General features: G+C 40.7%; 1 protein-coding gene across 1 annotated transcript in view; it reads right to left on the bottom strand.

Annotated features, from left to right (window-relative positions):
• The window catches only part of LOC111873304 (chromatin-remodeling ATPase INO80), a 151,929-nt gene that overhangs the window by 94,100 nt on the left and 36,493 nt on the right, over positions 1–21,336 (bottom strand). Inside the window, exons 13-20 of the mRNA XM_023867911.2 lie at positions 19,922–20,097; positions 18,855–19,057; positions 17,182–17,322; positions 16,575–16,687; positions 14,493–14,703; positions 13,415–13,514; positions 10,854–11,307; positions 5,625–6,042 (exon numbers count right to left, since the gene is read on the bottom strand). Coding sequence (XP_023723679.1) covers positions 5,625–6,042; positions 10,854–11,307; positions 13,415–13,514; positions 14,493–14,703; positions 16,575–16,687; positions 17,182–17,322; positions 18,855–19,057; positions 19,922–20,097 — 1,816 coding nt within the window. The remainder of the gene's footprint in view (positions 1–5,624; positions 6,043–10,853; positions 11,308–13,414; positions 13,515–14,492; positions 14,704–16,574; positions 16,688–17,181; positions 17,323–18,854; positions 19,058–19,921; positions 20,098–21,336) is intronic.

The raw sequence follows: 21,336 nt of genomic DNA, 5'->3' as shown, positions 1-21,336 counted from the left end.
ATGGAACTGAGCCCTTCTTGAGAAGCTGTAATAGCTCAGTTATTCAAGAATTTCCCAACAGTTCATGGAACCAGAAGGTTCATTAACATGTTCACAACAGCCTTCCACTGGTCCCTATACAGAGCCAGATCAATCCAGTCCATACCGCCCCATCCTATTTCTCTGAGATCCATTTTAACATTATCCCCTCATCTACAGCTAGGTCTTCCTAGTGGCCTCTTTCCTTCTCGCTTTCCCACCAAAATCCTATATGCATTTATCATCTCCCCATGTGTGCTACATGCCCTGCTTATCTCATCCTCCTTGATTTGATCATTCTAATTACACTTGATAAAGAGTACAAGTTAACTTATTATGTGGTTTTCTAGCCATCACAATATTACAAGCATTTACCTAACTCATCATTTATACATATACATACTTCCATCCCAAATGTAACTTTATTTTTCATTTACTCCTCTTTGCTATATGTTTCAGCCATACCCGGCCATCATCAGGCATCTGTTTATCTTGCTAAAACCATTACACCGCATTTTACACTGCATTTAAAATGAATTAGTTCCAAATTAAAATATGCCAATGCCGTTCCATTTGTCATCATCCGTTCATAAAAGATATCTGCTTGAGTGCATTACTCGTCATGTTCTCTCACGCTGTTTTCCTTCTGTGGCATCGGTGTTTTCTGTGCTTTTCCTACGATGTCATTCTAATGTTATTATCATTATGCTCCATTCATTTGCATATTTCCACGGTTTTGGATTAGCTGAGTGTGTGTGTCACTTGCCTAACAAGTACTAAGAGCATGGCATGCATGGATCTAGACATCAATAAAGAAATCTTTGAATGTTCTGCACGCACATTAGTCTTGTGACAACACACCCCTGAGTCATTCTAGCCCCACTCCCCTCTCAATCAGTCTCCCTTAAGCTCTTTCAGTAGACTGCTCCCCTACCTTTAAGCCTTGCAATCTCCTTCTCTAGAATAAATTCGACTGGGGAGATGGGTTAATGTATAGGGAGAAACGTAGCACCTTCATGGTAACTGTGATGGCTTCCTTATGCTAATCAAACAAAAACCTTTCACACTCCTAAAAACAATCCAAGATACTTACATCTCCAGCATTAGAAGATACTACTTGAAAAGTCTGTTTCCTTTCAAGATAATTCTGCAAGACAACATTTAGGCTCAGAACCATCTATCGAAAAAATTAATTATCAGCCCATCCATCCGTATGTCTAACAAAATGGGGAATGGGCTAGCAGTAAGCCATAAAATAAATAAATGCAAAGAAAAATACAGAGTACCACATCCCAGAAGACTGTACTTGGAAATTATACATCATTCCAACATTCTCAATGTGCAGTACTCTTTAAGACTTCTACTTTTCAAGACTGGAAATATCAAGAGAAGGATAATGAGATGGGCAGGGTATGTAGGATGCATGGGGATAATTAGAATGCATATTGGATTTTGGTGATAAAGCCATAACAAAAGGGATCACTAGGAAGAACGAGACGTAAGAAGGATGATAATATTAAAATACATCATAGAGAAATAGTATAGTACCATATGGACTGCACTGATCTGGCTCTGGATAGGGAACATGGTAATAATGAACCTTCAGACCACATCCATAAAATGATGGGAAACTGTTAAGGAGCTGAGTGACTGGTGGCTTCGCAAGAAATGCTCAGCTCCATGGAGTTAGTTCATATTGTTTAAACTTCACTTCATGTATTTCTTCAGTATTTCACTTCCTCCATTGGCCCACTATGCCTTCCATAACCATATATAGGAAAATACAAAAATGTTTCCTTCCATTTTCTCTCACCATTTTATGCCTAGGACAATAGTTGTGGGTTTGCATATCAGGATGAAATCAGTATGGCGTGAAGTGGTCAGTTTTGTCACCCCCTCCTACACCACAGTCACACAATGTCTGCTCACTGGGGTATGCTCTATTCATCAAACACACAATTCATTCATGCTGACTAACAATGAGACAACAAATAATTACCCACATGGGGGGGGAAAGCATATAAAAATACTTATTACATAACTACCAGCAATAAAAAGCACAACATCCCTTACAATTTAATCAACATCACAATGATGCAGAACCTTCTCCCACAGAATTATCTGTTTCATAAAGGCTGAGACATACGTTGATGACCTATTACCAAAGCACACATATTTCATTCTGCTACCCTGTCACTCAAAATACTATGCACCTGCTCTTTTTTGAGGAGACATGTCAACAAAGAAACAATGCAACAGAAATACAGCTAAGCAACAGACCCAAACACATGAGTCCCTATAGTAATTACATAACTCTAAGTTTACCTTGGACATAGGACGATTTGCCCTCTCTACGTGGACGTCGGCGGGGGGGGGGATCCAGGAATCTAACAGCCCTGATTTTTGTAAACAAATCAAAATTGGAAGTGCAAAAGTAACACAAACAGAAATTATTTTGAAAAATGTGATCTTCCATCATAAGCACCCCAGGGTGCTACGTGAAATTAGTCTTAAATGGTTTCAACATAATTTTATCAGAAAATTTTCTATCTCTCCCAAAACAAAATTCCAGGGGGTTGGGGATTTTTATGGTTCTTAATGGTTCATTTCAATGACTAACTTTAATCGAACTGCCTAAATTTCTGGCTATGTAATTGCTCTTGTGAATTATCATTTATTTTCATGCTTTTTAATGTAAACATAATTACGCTGCAAGGGTTGTTGACCTTCCCTCAATATGAAATTGTTTGCGCCACAGCTCACGCAACCTGAACTGGAAAGACTACATTAAGTGCCATCTCTTGGTTATTAGGAAAATCATTTGGTAGTTACATTGCATGCCATCTCTTGGCATTCGGTAAAATCACTTGTAAGATATAACCGATAAGTCAGAGCTCTGCAATACCTCAGAGACATTTGTAACTTGGTTGCAGTAAATGAATGCCATGACTATCTCGCGGAACCGTGTCTTTTTTGAGAAGTTAATAATTATTCAGCTAGTCAGGAATGTATCTACATTTTACAAATCCCAAAGGTTCACTGCTGTGTCCACATGAGTCCAACACTGGCACCTACCCTCAGCCAGTCCACATACACTCACATTCTAGTTATATTTTAATATTATCGTCCCACCTAAACCTAGGTTTATCTACCTTCAGATTTTCCGGTCAAAACTTTGTCTCTTACACTTCTATTTAATGGTTTTGACTACCATAACAAAGAGAAACATTAAAATGAATATAATTAAATTAATTTATGGTAAATGTTTCATACCAGCCTTACACCACTTCACACAGTAAGATACTAAACGTATACATATTTTCCCTACATATATAAATGGGGAGTTGGAGCAGCTCAGTCAATATGGCAACACACTATAAGCTAGATGGTCGGGGTTTGAATGCCAGCAAGGGTAAGATTTTTCTCTTCTCCACAGTGTCCAGACCAGCTCTGAGGCCTACCCAGCCTCCACTGGGTACTGGGGACGATTTCACCAGCGGTTACGTGGCTGGGGAGTGAAGCTAACCACTCACCTCCATCTCGTGCCAAAGTCGAGAATGGTAGAGCTAACCTCCACTCCCCCATATATCACAATAGCACAGTGCTTAATTAAGCACAGGGACTTTACCTTACCTGACATATGTAAATGGAATTCAGAACTGTTTTATTTCTTGAATACAGTCAACTGCCTGTATTTATTGGGTGAGTGAGGGAAGCTTTATGTTACAGTAGTAACAAGGGCCACGCCATAGCTCAAGCAGTTAGTCCCTGGCTTCCCACCGTGCTGGCCCAAGTTCCATCCTGGAACTGGTCAAGTGGGATTTGTGGTGGACAAAGTGGCGCTGAGTCGGGTTTTCTCCGAGTACTTCGGTTTCCCCTGACAATTTTCATTCTACCAAATTCTCCATCATCATAGACATCCAAAGCACGCTACAATAGGACAATCAGTGGCCACCATGCCGAATGGACCCAGTTGGACCCCCCCCCCCCCCCTCCCTAAGCGAATTAAAAAAAAAAAGAAGAATTTTACAGTAGTAACAAAAATACACCACCCATATATTTACCTACAAATGCAATGGTTTGGTCAAATATCTGAACATAATTTAGAAGAATAAAATGCAATTGCAAAAACTTTCCAATTTTTATTCAAATTTAGCGTCATCCTAACTCATTTTCCTTTGCAGTCCTAACCAGTATTACTCTACTTTTCTCCACTGTAGTCCTTCACCAGATCAGCCTAGCTTTCCCATTTTCTGCTCTAGTTCTACAAGGGACTCAATCCATACAGATTTTGTAAATTATTTTTGAGTAGTTCAAAACAAAAGGGTGACATGATATTTTTCGAAACCAACTGGACCTGATAGAATCACATGCAGTAAAAAATTGGACCACATATGCTAACATCTATACAATTTAGTGATCCATTTCTATGTACGCTTTCCAGTACAGCCTAGCCGAGATGTAATGATCCTTGGACCCACCTGCATGTGACACACAAAGCCCCAGTTCAGGTGCAAGAAGCACTGCTCTCAGATCTTTACCTCAACTAAAATTTCTGAAGGGTACAAATGCAGTTGGCAACACAGTGGTACTAGAGAAGTACTCACAAATGAGATGCATGACTGGTGATGCATCTGGCCAACACATCACTATCAGTCAATGCTGTTTCAAGGTGGACACAGCAGAGCACTTGACCAATGAATCACTAAATTTTGGCCAGACCATATTACAGAATTTTCCACATGTAATGACTTAAGGTCAATTACGTTTTTTACAGTCTCATGTACAACACTATGTTCTATAAAATTGATTAAGAGTTATTCACTTTAAAAGTTTTAAAAGTCCATTACTAAAAGTTTCGACCAATGTGGACATCATCAGATGTTAAAATTATTTGACGAGTAAACTGCTGTCTTCTGTTGCTGCTTATGTTGTTAAACATATATAGGTCCATACATGTCTGTAACATGTGTAAACTTTCTATTAGAATTCATGGATGCGACAATTTACATGTTACATGTGCACATTGAGAGGACATATATTTAACAACATAAGCAAAAACAGAAGACAGCAGTTTCCTTGCCAAAAACAAATTTTAACTCCTGATGATGACCACACTGGTCAAAACATGTAGTGACAGACTTTTAAACTTTTAAAGTGAACAACTTCTAATAAATTTTATAGAACATAATGTTGCATGTGAGACCGTAACAAACTAATTGACACTAAGTGAAAAGTGCAACAGGATGCTACAATATAATTTTCTTTTTCCTTTGGCGCTACAGCCCCAATTTGGGCCTTGGCCTACCTCCATGAAACTCCCCATTTCACTTCGGTTTACTAGATCTTAAACAGATCTTCGGTAGGTCCTTGGGCAGGTGATCAGCTCGTCAAAAGGCCTCTACCTGTACACAAACACACACATGCATACGCACAACAAACATCCGTGCCCTAAGTGGGATTCGAACCCATGATCCCAGCTTCCAAGTGAGCAAAGACAGTGCATGCCTTAGACCACTTGGCTACCATGACTGGCACAATATAATATTACTCTGACTTAAAACTTATTTCATGAGCATAAGTTATATTGGTTTGACTAGACTTACCAGGTACAATGATATTTGACCAGCCAAATCTTGGAGCCGCTGCCGCAAGTCCCCCTATATGAATTGGATGAAAATACTGGGACCTGGACTCATGAAGAGCTGCAGCTTCTGAGGAACCATACCAGACAGTTTGCAGACCTTCTACGGAGGTACACTGCTGGTGACGTAGCATATACCACGCTGCGGCCCTGCTACTGCAGAACACTTCACAAGCTCTCGTCTGAACTTTAGGGCTTGTATAATACAGGAACGGTGGCAAATCTGTTGGCTGGCATTCAAGGATCCTTGAGGGACGAGGAATGTGGGGAAACTCACGCAAAATTGGAACCTTCCCTGGAAAATGGCCCTCATCTTCACCAGCATTTAGTCTTGGAGATTTCATATCTGACATCTTTGAATGGTTTGGGCTTCGTAAAGCCTGCAACAAATGTTATATACAATAAAATGAAGCTTTGATGTCATGAGTACCTACAAATGGGAACTTCAATTCATGCACCATTAATTTTACAACATTAATTACATGAAACTCTGCAGTAATAACAAGAGGGTTATACGTTCCAAACATAACATAATTATGCATCACTTTACTGGAGAAATACGTATGCCCCAAACAAGTTCTCTTCAAAACATTTTTACCTACAAAATTACAAATAATTTAATTTATTCCACTTGACAAACTTGAAGCTGGGGTCCAGGTAATGTCACATAAAAACTGACCCTAACAAGAACTGTTGCCCTAAAGTGACTGACATGCCAACAAATAAACATGCAAGGTGAGGGGAAAAATGTATAAAAATGAATACACAATGTAACAATTCTGGCATGTTTGCTCCACTGTTACATCTCAGTTTTCCATCTGCAAATGCTAACTTTTGATGTTTTCTTACAAATGACAGGATACAGTCAGGAAGACAGGCACGGACATAAAATATAAAATTGTCCTCCACCTGAAAATATGTGGTTCTCAGGCAAACCCCCTGGAGCTCCAGGATGGCTTCGACCTGCAAGACAGACTGCTCCAAAATGATGACACACTGGCAGAACAGTCTGTCTTGCAGGTCGAAGCCATTGTGGAGCTGCTGGAGCTTTGCCTCAGAACCACATATTTTCAGGAGGATGACAAATTCTTTCAACAGAAAGATGACATGGCTATGGGAAGCTCCCTATCACCCGTTGTTAGCAACATCTTCATGGACCATTCTGAGAAACTGGCTCTTCACTCGGCACAACATAAACCATCACTGCGGCTCCAATACATTGAAGACAACATTTGTGGTCTGGCCTCATGGTCCAGATCGGTTGTAGCATTTTCTCAGCCACCTCAACAGTTTAAGGCCAACCATCCAGGTCACCACGGAAACAGAGACAGACAGTGTGACTGCCTTTCTTGATGTTCTGGCCATCAGGGAAGAAATGCCACTAGCCACCAAAGTCTCCAGGAAACCCACCCATACTGACTGATATCTCAACTTCAACTCTAACCATCTGCAGTATGTGAAAAGAGGTTTAATTCATAGTCTTCACAACAGAACTATCACCACATGCCAAGAATGACAGAATCTGGTGAAAGAAATCAGCAGCCTGAGACGTGATCTCCAGTTCAATGATTATCTCCAAGGTTTCATCGACTCAGTCATTTATTCCAAGGGCAGCAATCATCTGAATAAAGAGCAAAATCCTCTGGGTTCTGTGTATATCCCATATGTGTAGGTGTTTCAGAGAAGTTCAAACATATAAGGGAATCAGCAAAACATCAGGACAATTCTCAAAACTAAGCACACTCTTAGGAGTTCACTCATGAAAACCAGGCCGGAAAGAGTTCCACATGAGATGGCACAGGGCATCTACAGTATTCCCTGTGAATGTGGCAAAAGCTACGAGGAGCATTCCGTATATAATGCCTCCAATTTTTTTAATGAAAACTACAAAAGATACAGAAAGCATAATAACGCAGTTAAATAGAGCAAGATTTCAGCTACTTACAGTTATTTTCCACATAATCACCACCATTTGTTACGCACTTTTGCCAGCAATGAACAAGAGTCTGTATGCTGAGCCCATAAAAGTCTGTGCCAGCAGAGGCTAGCCACTTTCGTATAGCTGCAATGACAGCATCGTTGTCTGGAAAATGTTGCCCACGTAGTCCATCTTTCATAGACCCAAAGAGATGGAAGTCTGAAGGTGCTAAATCGGGGCCATAAGGTGGATGTGGTAGGACAGTCCAGCCAAACTTTGCAATGTGCGCGGTGGTCGCCAAACTGGTATGGGGTCTAGCGTTATCATGCTGCAAGTGAAAGGTTGTCTGCTTCTCTGGCCTGACTCGGGAAATGCGGGCTTTCAGCTTATTCGGCATCGTCTTGTAACGTTCAGAATTGATAGTCTCACCAGGCTCCAGGAAATCCAACAAAATCACACGCCGCCTATCCCAAAAGACCGCGCACATCACTTTCCCTGCCGAAGGCTGTCTTGAACTTTTTTCTTGGGGAATCCAGATGTCGCCACTCCATGGACTGTCTTTTGGATTCCAGCTCAAAGTGGTGACAACACGTCTCATATGCAGTGACGATGCTGTCAAGAAACTTGTCACCTTCAGCCTCAAATTGATGCAACAGGTCCTGACAGACTTCCATTCAGTGAGTTTTGTGGTCCTGTGTAAGAATCCACAGGACCCATGTGGAACAGACTTTGCGATAATCCAGCTTCCCAACATCGTTTTCAATGCATTACAGCCGATATTAAGCCGTGCACACAGTTCCCTGGTTGTTATCCGCCGATCTGTACAGATGAGCTGATCGAGGAGCTGTTCATTGTGAGAAGTGGCAACTGAGCTGGGACGCCCAGGGCATGGCTTGTAGTGCACTTCACTTTCACCACTGATGAAAAGCACTACCCACTGCCTCACTGTGCTGACATCCACTGTATCATCTCCGTACACCTTTAGGAAGCATCTATGGATGTCAATGGGTGCAATTTGTTCAGCAGTGAGAAATTCAATAACACACCTCTGTTTCGTGTGCACTTCTATGTCAGACGCCATTTTGGTAGACTGCTCTGCTGTCACCATCTGTCGCACAACAACCAAACTAACAGTAGATTGGCGGGAAGGTTTAACCTTTACTACAACACCACCAACATCCAGCTCAGATGTTACATATTAACACAAAAAAATAGGAGGCATTATATATGGAACGCCCTTCGTACATTGGCGAAACAAGCAGACCTCTAGTCATGCACCTCCATGAACACAGGCACAACCTCCAATAGCGTCTTCTAGAAAAATCAAAATTAGCCCAATATGCCTATGAAGAGCATCACAGAGTAGGCTAATGATGCTACAATTCTGGAAATTGAAATTAACAGCAGATATAGCACATACAAGGAATCAGCGCATATGGCATGCTTAACCAACCCAGTTGGCACATTTCTCCTATCTGGATTCCTCTCATCAGCAATGTGGTTTCTAACTCACAGAGAAGATCCGTATGACGTGACACATTCTTCATGGGTTTCCATAAGGTTTCAGTCTCGAGTGCTTGGGTTTTACTCCACAGATGGTGCTACCGGAAGATACGCCTTCACAAATTTTTTCCATTTCTTTGCACTGGTGCTCATGCACTTGGTTTTGTTGGCTAGGTTTGCAGCACAAATTTCTACCTCCTTTTCTATCCTAGTTCCACATGTGCTTGCTGTATCACAATTTTTATTGCATATTTTCTTGTTATGTCCCACCAAATTAGCCTGCTCTCAGGTGATTAAACAGCTGTGTGAACCTGACAGAGGTTGTCCAGTGATTGAGTTTCGCTCTTTCTAAGGGACCCCACTGAATAGGTGTCTCCCCCCCGCCATCTGAGGCCAGAAACAGATCCAGTTTCCAAAAAGTCATGTTTTCTAGTCTCTAGAATACCAGACAATGGAAAGAGTCCAAAAACCCAGTAATTCGGATTAGATTAGATGTTTAGTATTTATCTATAATTTAATTAACAAGGCTGCCAGTGGCTCAGGCTATATAGAATTGAATGATGGGTGATTTAATGAATACTGAATGGGAAAAGATGCGTTAGGAAACAGCATGGCATAGTTTTTGGTATTATCGTGGCATTTGCCTGGCAAAAGTATGACCACAGAAACCTCCGATACTGGAAATGGGAATCTCTGGAACACAGGCCTGAACCATGGCTGATTGAGCCAATTTTCTTTGGTTTTTCAATGACATTGTTTCAACCCCAAAAGTTATGAGACACCAAGCCACATGTGAAGCTAAGCATGAACCACAATCTTCTCAGCAGATACGGATATGAAATGAGCAAGCCATGGCCTATTTGAAGATATTATCCCAGCATTAACTAGACAGACTGGAAAAGAAGAAGAAAAAGAGAATAACATTCACAGCAGTGAAGTTTTAGATTATGGTCTTATGAGTTATATGTAGTATGGTTGGTAGATGTCGGTGTTTCAGAGTAACATACAGCCCTGCCGCTTGGAGTGCAGGAATAAGGATGCAGGCAGCAGATTCCTCCAGAATGTTCTAACACCTACCAGACTACACAGCATCATAACTGGAAGACCACAATCTACATGCAGTACAAAAATAAATCATATGACTGAGATGCTGGTATAGTTGTACTACTCTGCTCACTTCATACCTCAGCCAGTTTAATATCAAAACAGGCTATAACCTCCCAGGTTGAAACAGTGTCACTGAACAACCACTGAAAACAGAGGTGAAAACCAGGATCAAGCAGTAACGCTTCTGACATGCATACGCGTAGCATCTCTTTAAAATCTTGGACAATTCTGTGATTGTACTCTGCTATGCCAGGCAAATACCAGGATTGTAACTCAAATAAGGCCATACTGCTTCCTTCCACATCCTTCCCCATTCATTATTCATTAATCATCCATCATTCACTGCTATATAATCAGAGCTACTAAATTGATAAATAAATCATTAAGGTAAGAGGGTAAAGCTATCCCTGTAACAGGCCATGAAGGCCCATAGGTTTGTGAGACGTTCAGGCTCCCACATCTTCTAGACAGTCAGCTCACAGATGGTGGTCACTTTGTCGGACTTACGTGCCAGCTGCACCACCCCCCTTCCCAGGAAGATTCCTGGTACCATTTGTTAGAGGCAGTGTCTACCCCAGGGCCATAGTGCGGTTGGAAGAATTAGGTGATATATAAATCATAAATCAATAAAATGAAATAACAGAGACTAAATCATAACTGTACCTTAGGGGATGTAGGTGATGGCTTGTTTGCCATTCGGTGCAGAGGACTCACAGCTGCAGACTTCCCGACTGATCGCTGATCCTCCATCTCAATGCCTGCCTCTGGTTCTGGCAAGCCTTTCCTCATGTATGCAGCTTTGCGACTGCGGAGGATACGATGCTCAACTGTCTCAGGCATTGAGTGGTGGATATGACGATTGTGTGTATAAGTTGTATTACCACCGTATGATGTCACTGATGTGAAAACAAGATGTTTCAGTATGGTACTGGATGCAATACTGGGAACAGAAAGCTGGTACTCAGGAGAAAGCAAGAGCTGACTGTGAGATGCTGAGATACGATTGTGATATTTATCTTCAGACACTGAGACTGAACTGAGGCTTCCATCATACCACAATTTGCGACGATGGTGAATGAGAACATCAGACCTGTGGCATTTAACCAGATGCAGCAACCTATTGACAAAAAAATAAGAAAAATTACAGTCCACAAAAGAAACTGTATCACTTATTCATATTTTACTTATGGACATCATTCACAAATACTTATTGAAAATTATTAATTGTTCTCTCACAGCATAGTTGAGTGGCTGTAATGTGTTAATTTCAGAAACAAATACAAAACATGTCTCATTTACAAAACTAAACATCATGGTCACATGGGAAGCACCACTCATTCATACTTGGGATGTCTCATAATCAAACATCAGCCCAGACGCTCAGGACTTTCATAGTATTCTTTTAGCCTTTCAAGGCAATCACTAATCACTATAAAGTGGGCAATAAAAAAAGCCACTAAAGAAATGGATAAATAAATAAATATTTATAAACAATTCTTCAGTTCATGCAATTAGAATTAGAAACTTGTACTCATGAGAGTTTGTATGGCCAGATTTTTTGTATTTGGAACAATTTTAGTTACTATCACTTTGATAAAAACATAATACAAAAATGTATTAAATACAAGGGTTGGATAAAAAGTAGTGGCAACAGTGCTGTAACATGAAAGATGTGGGTCAGGTGGCACTAGCGCCATCTGTAGCTGATAGCAGAAGTTCAGTTGAAGTAGTGCAGTGAGTGGTTCTGGTTGTGTTTCATTGAGTTGCATTATGCATCGTCTTGAAGTGCAGGAGCCCAGTTCAAGCACCCTAACAACATGTTTATGAAACAAGAACAACGTTCCTGGATAAAAAATGAAGTTGCATGTGAAGTGCAGGAGCAAAACTGTTATCAGGGACTGCAAGAAGCATGTGGTGATGCTGCTTTGCCACATCACACAGTGGCACGATGGGTGAAATTATTCCGTGAAGGGAGGGATGCCATTCAGGACAGCCATCATTCAGGACGACCCCATGTTGACAATCACACAATTCAGCCTCTTGATTCTTTGCTGGATGTCGAACGTCAATGGGCTGCACAGGAGTTAGATGCTGAGGTACATGCATGTCACAAAACTGTGCTCCACATTCTGCACAGTATTCTTGGATATCGCAAAATTGCAGCTTGTTGGGTACCCCATACAATGTCCAAGGTGCAACAATGGCAACATTATGCAACTGCATAGGACTTGTTGGACTGGTACCAGAGGGAAGGAGACGACTTCCTTGGAAGGATCGTCACTCTGGATGAAACTTGGGCTCACTCATACGAACCACACTTGAAGCGACAGTCAAATGAATGGAAGCATCCTGGCTCTCCTGATCCAAAGAAAGTGCGCCCTACACAGAGTAATGTGAAGGCGATGTTCATTGTGGCATGACACTGATGGAGTGATACCGCACCACACAGTACCTCAACGACAGACAGTAAACGCTGCCTACTACTGCAATTTAATGCGTAATCATCTTCGTCCAGCACTCAGGAGAAAAAGACGACACTTGTTGTCAACGAACCCCATCATCCTTCATGACAATGCAAGGGCTCATAATGCTGATGCTGTCAAGGATCTCCTTTGCCACTGGCAATGGGAGATACTGCAACATCTGCCATACTCACCCGATATGAGTCTGTGTGATTATGAGCTCTTTGCAAAAATGAAAGAACCACTGCGAGGGACACGTTACAACACAAGAGAGGAGATTATTCATGCTGTAGGATGGTCACTGCTGGACATCAACAGAAGTGGACATGCTGTTAGTGTACAATGCCTTCCACAAATCTGGCAGAAGGCGGTACACATGGGGGGCGATTATGTTGAAGGAATATAAGTGTGTTTACCTCAGGTAATAAAGTCATTTCAGAACTATACAGGTGTTGCCACTACTTTTTATCCGACCTTTGTATAACATAAATGTAATTGTTATTATTTTACCTGAACCCCCACTCCTAAATTCACTGTTCTGCAAATAAGATTTATCACTACTGTTCTAATTCATGACTGGCCAACATTAGCCATTCATTATCATAACAATCTATACATCTAAAATCCATTTGAGTATACAGTTACACCCACAATTTGATCTCCTCTTTCCCCTACAAAATTATGTTTGCATTTCTTGGTTCCCCAGTCATTACCACACATCCAAACTGCAATACTTATACAGATTTAATTATTTGTACTCACACGTAAATGAGTCCACCCAAAACAACATGATGTAATTCAGCTGGAGAGAGATCACAGAACCTTGTGAAGGAAAAACAGCTGTGTGAGGTTGCGACACTTCCTAAAACAAAAGAAAACAAATATAAATTATAACAAGAATAAATTCAGGCAGCTCTTGCTGTTTGCTTCCATGCCTGTCACCTTCCTTCAAATGAAGGAGGTATCAATGACATCATCAGTAGCTAGACCATACAGTGCTGAATGGTGGGATGACAGAGGAATTAAAAAGTATTTGGAACAAAGTGGTTGTGACCTGACACAATATTCCAGAATTCTCCTGGAAGGGATACCTATTATCATCCCATCTAACTTTCTAAAACACTACAAAATTAACATGTATAAAAACAATCACTGAGATAGCTCAGTCAGTATAGCAATGGGCTACAAGCTGGATGGCTTGGGTTTGATTCCTGACAGAGGAAAGAGATTTTTCTCTTCTCCACAGTGTCCAGACTGGCTCTGGGGCCTACCCAGCACCCTATCCAATGCATACTCTTTCCCTCGAGGTTAAAACAGCTGAGGAATGAAGCTGACCACTAACATCCACATAGTGTCAACATTAAGAGCTGCAGAGTTATACCTCTACTCCTCCATACATCTTCAATGGATGATGTTTAATAATTTAAGCACAGGGAAAATTTTGCCTTTTTATTTTACTAAACATACATGCAGTATGGTGATCTTACAAATCAATTTTCTTTCCTTAAGAAAGTGAATAAATCAATCAGACTAGGTTACAGGAGGACTGTGGTTTAATTTCCAGCAGGGGCAGAGAATTTTCTCTTCATCACTGCACTCAAAGCAGCTCTGGTGCCCATCCAGGCCATCAAATGGGTAGTAGGAGCTCTTTCCTGGTTTAGAGTAGGCAGGGCATGAGGATGACCACCCTAGTGCTGAGGCTAAGACTGCATTGCACTATGCCTGCATTTCCCCACACACCTTCATGGTGCGGTGCTTAACTAAGCAAATTGACAATTTTACCTTAACTACTGTAAAGTATGCTGACATGACAACTGCGCACATGCAACAGTATACACACCTTCATTGTGTTGTGACGGAAAGAGAGATCTGTGAATATGCTGCACAGCAAAGATACTGAGATGATTATATAACAAATGATCTTTGCTGGGCATCACCAGATGTAGAAGTCCATCATCAAACAGCAACTTAGGAAGTATGTACTCCGGGCAGCGGATAAAGAGGGGTGATTTGGCTTCTCGACGCTCAAACAGTTCAGGATGATTGCAGACCTTGAAGAAAAAATAACATTAATTCTTTTATATACAACAAAGTGACCGCCTCTGTGGGCTACTGGTCAGAGTTCCTGCCTACAGATCCAGAGGTCTGGGTTCGATTCCCGGCGCTACCAGATTTTCTGAGAAGTGGGTCTGGAATGGGGTCCACTCAGCCTCGTGAGGATAATTAAGGAGTTACTTCAAAGAAATAGCAGCTCCGGTCTAGAAAACCGAAATTAATGGCCATGGGGATTCGTTGTGCTGACCACGCAACACCCTCTAGCTGCTAAAATTGGCACTAACTTCGCCAACAAGCAGCGGTCATTCGGTCATTATAGTTCGCTTGTGGCCTCAAGCCATGAAGGTCATAAATAACAAAGCAATGGGTCTCAACCCTTTGGATTTTCAATCACGCTAATCATACCATCAATAAACTGTAGTTCCACCACAGTAAAACACAGCTTTCCTTTTCCAAAGAAGAATATTTTTATAACTAAGCACATTTACTAATACATTTCTACATTACATTACATTGCATTGCATTCCATGGATCCAAAGTTAGTCAAAATGACTGTAGGATGTGGAATATGTCATACAATCATTAATGGCATTCTTACTTTCAAAGTCTCATGCCCCACCTAAGTGACTGGCAAGTCTCATCAGCTGGACATATCCAGCTAATTAAAAAATCTTCAAGGAATGTATCTTGTTGTTATTCTATAAAATTACTTTTAAACTGTTCCTGTCCCAACACAACAACTATCAAGAACTCATTCACACTTCACCGTGCAATAATGAGTTTATTGGTCTTATGATATTACATCACGCTACATGTTTCAGCTCCTAAAGCCATCATGATACCATATATAGAGCACAATTCAGTAGTTTAAAAATTTTCATTAAATTGTACTGCCTGATGATGGCTTTAGGAGCCAAAACATGTAGTGCAATGTAATATAAGCCCTTCATTATTGCATGGTGAAGAGTGAATGAGTTTTTGACAGTTGTGGTGTTGAAACAGGAACAACGTAAAAGTAATTTTAATTTAGAAACACTGTAACTGAGCACACATTTCTGCTCACTTTTCCTTATGGTGGGATAAGACCACATCCCTTAATACTTAGAGTACAAATAATACATTGTACAGAGACCCAGATCACAGATGACAGGCATGAAGCATTTTGTAGAATGAGAATTGGCTGGGGCAACCTAAGTATTCAGGGAAAGCCTGCCCTAGTGCCTCTTTACCCATCACAAATCCCACACAAACTAACTGAAAGTGAACTCAAGCCACCCTGATGAGAAACTGGTGATTCACTGCCTGCTATGGCAAAGTGATTCTCTCTTGTTTAAAAAGGGAAAGAATTAGTTTTGGTCTTGTTCTGGGGTGGTGATGCCATGTGAAAGTTGGTTACATTGCTAATATTTCAGAGATCCGTGGTGTCTCCATCTTTGAAGCAAAATGAGTACACCATTACCCTTGCTGCTGGAAGATGGAAAGAGCTTGTTCTCCAAACTGTTGGCAACAGAGCCCACTTATAGATTTGCGAAGGTCATTTGTTCCATGAAAACTGATTGTAAAGTGAGAATTTGTAAACTAAAGATTAAATTTCCACATATTTTACACATAAAAGTCACTTAACTTATCAACATTAAGTTCCGTGTTGTAACAAAAATGAAGTTTGTTAAGCGAAAAATATGTACAAATTAACATGCTCTGTTGTAGCCAAATTCATGAACTGAGAGATACCAGTACATGATATCACAAACAAAAACAGGACCAAAATTAGTATCAAAGTGCTGTGAAAGCCTGAAATCCTATGCATGAGAGATTATTAGATCTCGCTTAAATACTAAGCACACATCCGCCAAATTACAATACTTACTTTACGGAACTGCATGACGAGATTCATCAAACTGGACGTTACACTCTGTGAAGTCTGATTTGAGCCACTGTATGAGTACAACAGATCTTCAATACGAATTTTCTTTTTGAGAGCTAAAACAGAACATGGCAATATTAATTCAATTCTTTGCTCAATCTCAATCTTCAGGTGCTCCTCAAAAACCACCAATTAATTTCAAAATTTCTACCTGCTCACATGTTTACCAGTAAGAGCATCCAACTACTTGTATAAATTTATTCAAACTTAGAATAGCAGACCCAATAAATGTTGTCCAGCCATTTTGATTTTGGTTCAGATCAATGAACTTTAACGACCACATCACTTATAGCCTAAATAAACATCCATATATGATATATGAGAAAAAGAGTAGATATTTTACACAGATATGAGAGGAGTGGGAGTAGAGAAATGGAAGAGGCTTTGTCATATGATACATCCAGGTAGAAACATCCATCAATGGATGGTGGCGGCGACAACAATTGTTATGCTTTCCATGAAAATCCTTGGTCAAGTCAGTTCTAGTCTCAGGTCAACGATCTGAAGTGAGACATGAGTACACAAGAAGTAGGATGTCCACTGTACATACCTGAGTAGAGAAGTTTCTGTCGAGTTGTAAGTGGACAATACACCATAACCTCAATCTTGTCAGAAAGCTCATTTTCAACATCCTTCTTTATTCTCCGCAACATGAACGGCTTCAGTATCATGTGAAGCCGAGATAAATGCTCTGAAACAGGGAAACACATACAATACATCTCACTAACAGCTATTAATTCAACATTATCACCACACTCCTCTTTTCCCACAAACATTTTGTTACCTTCCCTTATATTAATATGCAGCTGCGCATTATTTTGAATGGTGATAAATACAACAAAAGGGTGGAACCTTTGAAATAAACAGTTCCCATCATTAGCTAAACTTTGCACAGATAACTCCTCCACTGGATGTGAGGCTCTAACAACAGTGACTCTTTCAGGATATGGTGCTGTGTAGTCAAACAGAAGTTCAGTGACGTTTTGGAGGAACATACTGCTTTCATGTTCAGGGCAGAAGAGAAAGCCAAGCAAGCTACCAGCAAGAAGCAAGAGTGATCATGTCACTCACAACTTACAGGTTGCTTGGTTGGGCTATTCTCTAACGCTGTGGGTGCGCTACATTCCTCTGAAATGTTGATGAACCTCTACGAGGCTACACAGCATCACAGCCCAAAGGACAGTATTCATGAAGAAATCCACTGATTTACACTTACACATTACATCACGATTTTGCTTACTGCACATGCTGTCAACAATTGAAATTTGTTTTCAGCAAATACTGAGGCTGTAATGACAACTGAAGAACATTGTGACAGATTTGCTCACAGCATTAAGCTATGGAGCCGGAAAATCCCATTGCTAGGTAAACACATTCCTAACACAGTCAACTGTAGAGCTTCGGTTGCTTAGTATCGAATGTTTCAATAAAAAACGTTTTCAGGATGATGGAATAATGAACTGCTAAACAACAGATTATTAAGACAAGTTCTCGTGACAATGAATCATTTCACATTAATTTCCATGGATACCAGCTAGCCTATATAAGGAGCCCTGGAGACTCCTCATTCATTCATTCACGAGACAGACATCGTTGAAGGCAGTCAGAAAGTCTTTTGTAACCAGATAAAATTCTTTACCAAGTAACGACTAGTAAGCAGACACTGAAGACTTTATTTTATGTGTTACAGTTATAGTAGTCTTTTTTTTTTTAATTCGCTTAGTGGGAGGTGGAGTCCAACTGGGTCCACTCGGCACGGTGGTCACTGATTGGTCTTTTGTAGCCTGCCCCAGGTGATTATGACGATGGAGAATTTGGTGGAATGAAGATTGGCAGGGGAAACCGAAGTACTCGGAGAAAACCCGACCCAGTGCCACTTTGTCCACCACAAATCCCACTTGAGCAGACATGTAATCGAAACCAGGCCGCCACAGTGGGAAACCAGCGACTAACTGCTTGAGCCATGGTGCGGCCTTACAGTAGTCTTTACAGAGAGTTATAATTATTTGTAGATATGACTTGTGAATGCCCAATAAATCTATTCATCTAATCCATGACCCACTATTACTCGTCATGCAAACACAATACATGTGATGATAGGAATCTCTCACTGCTGCCTCTTGGTGCTATGCGCAAACACCAATAAATCTGCTCATACATGATAGAATGGCAACGTTCAGGCATTTCTATGTAGATAATTGAATAAGAGTGCCCCATATTTACTTTCATCAATGCCAGTTTTGTTTTCTGCATGACTCTCAATGTCCTTGGAGAACCACTCGTTGAACTCATCATGTGAATCAAAGAGAGTGGGCATGATGAAATGAAGCAAGGCCCAGAGTTCAGCCATGCTGTTCTGAATGGGCGTCCCACTCAGCAGTAACCTGTTCCGACAACTGAATCCCAAGAGAAGCTTCCAACGAACGCTAAAACACAGAGCATAACATTACATCATCACAAGTTTTGAGATTTCCATGCCAAAATCTTCTAGATCTTTCCTCAAATGTTTGATCACTTCACAGCTTACACACCTATAACAATGATTACTATTTATAATTTGAGCACACGAATCATGGGAATGTCTCAAATTCAAATTATTTTCTTCCCGATATTGCTCACATTCAACTATCGTGTCCGCCATATTGTACCACGATGCATGAAAGGCAGAATAGCAGAGCCAGAAGTAATGACCATTGCTATGCAACAGCCTCGTAAACATGCTCCTGCACTCCCACAGCAGTGGATAAACATGCAACGGTAGAAGAACTACAGGAAGTAGTGTTTTCCATACAGTCCACACCAAGGCTATGTAACAGGAACCAACAGGACAAGCCAGTCAATTGCAAGTCAGCAGTTGGCTGTTAACAAGTAGTTGTGAGTGAGCAGTCACAGTCAGTAGTTGGCTCTGAGCACAGAAGCATAGGAATCTCCACTGTTAGAAGCCTCCACCAAGCAACGACCAGCAAAAACATAAGAGACTATGAAGACTTTTGTGTATGCTATAGTGATCTTAAAACTGCATAAATTAGTGAGTTATAGTTAATTGTAGTTATGAGTCATAAGCATTCAGTCCAAACCTCATGTCTAGTAACTAACATGTGGCAATATCGAGTAACAAGATGGCGAGAGATTGAAAAGGAAAAACTGTCAATAGAGACAGGAAACTTTTTGTACACTTACTTGCATAAAACAGAAACAACACAAGAAGAATACTTGCAGACATAAATACATGCCAGATCTCACAAGGAAGCAGGATGGGGGGTAAAGAAAGATCAAAGTCAATGCATTACCTGTTGGTGCTCTTGAGGGCCTGGGCTTCATCCAGAATCAAATATTGCCACTTGATACGATTGAAATACTTGAAGTCTGTGATAACAAGTTGGTAACTTGTGATCACAACATGAAAACTTGCTTCCTTTGTGTGCAAGTCCTTTTGGTCCCAGAATTGACGCAGGATTTTGCGTTCCTGTTGGTTATAACAATAGTGAGGATCAGATATGATGGTAAAATATAAATTTCACATATACAGTACAGAGAATTTGATCTGGGCAAAAATGTGTCAGCTGTTAATTCATACAAATGTTTTTTTGTTTGTAAGATTTGAGGCTTTCACGGCGGTGACTATGAAGAAAGCAGTCTTCTGGGATTTGGCACCGTGTATATGTGGTGTTAACCGACGTTTCGGAGGAACGTATCGCCTCCATCTTCAGGGTAGAAGATTGTTTCTTGGTTTGTCGTTAATGCCTCACAAATTGGGTAGTTACGCGGTGCTGAATGATATAAATATTATGAATCATCATGGATCAAAAAACAACTCATCTCCTTGTCTGTGATGAGTCTGAAATCAAAGATGATAAGTGGAAAAATCTTTTAATTTATTATCTAATATCACTCTGCTTTCTCAGTTTATTTCTGCACAGGTGCCAAATGATAAAACAGAGCAGTAAATTAAATTGTGTATACATATTAATTGGTGGACACGCAGTACCATAGTTGGTTAAGGCACTATGCTACATGCCAGAAGGAAGTGGGTTCGTTTCCCAATGAGGTCACTGCATTCTTCAATTGATCTAATCCCTCCAGGTGCACTATGGCCTGGTGTCAACTCAGCCTCTAACAGAAATGAGTACCAGGAATCTTCCTGGGGGTAAAGGGCGATCTGCATGTAAGGATGAGAACCTCACCACCATCTGTGAGCCAGCTGTCTAAGAAATGTGGAAGCCTCAACTTCTCACAACCCTATTGGCCTCCAAAGACTATTACAGGGATAGTTTTACCCTTTTTTTAATAAATACTAATTAGTATAATTTTATGATCTGTATGTTACATGCCAGTAAGCAGGATGGTGCAAAGTGATTATGTAACCGTTCATTTGATTGGAGAACTGTTGTGCATAAATTAAACATGTATTAGATTAAGATTACTAAATTACAAACAAAGAGATCCGGCAGATAGCTAGCTCTTACACGCGGAAGGGACATAGTTCAAGTTTTGCTATGTGAACAGGAAGTAACATCTGGTACTTTCCTGGAATTCTGGCAGTTTCAGCAACGTCGGAAAGGCTTTGAGAAAATGAGAGCTGACAGCTTGGGACAGCGATAACTTAGAAGTGGGACGGCCGGAGCCTCACACCCTGACTGTAATGCATCAAGGGGCTGTCATCCTTAGCGTCAGGTCAGCATCTGCCAGAATCACATAGCAGAGC

Source organism: Cryptotermes secundus, unplaced genomic scaffold (genome assembly GCF_002891405.2).
Source record: "Cryptotermes secundus unplaced genomic scaffold, Csec_1.0 scaffold189, whole genome shotgun sequence".
In the NCBI taxonomy this organism is placed as follows: domain Eukaryota; kingdom Metazoa; phylum Arthropoda; class Insecta; order Blattodea; family Kalotermitidae; genus Cryptotermes; species Cryptotermes secundus.
The sequence above is the reverse complement of the archived record's forward strand: the minus strand, read 5'-3'. Positions and strand labels throughout refer to the sequence as shown.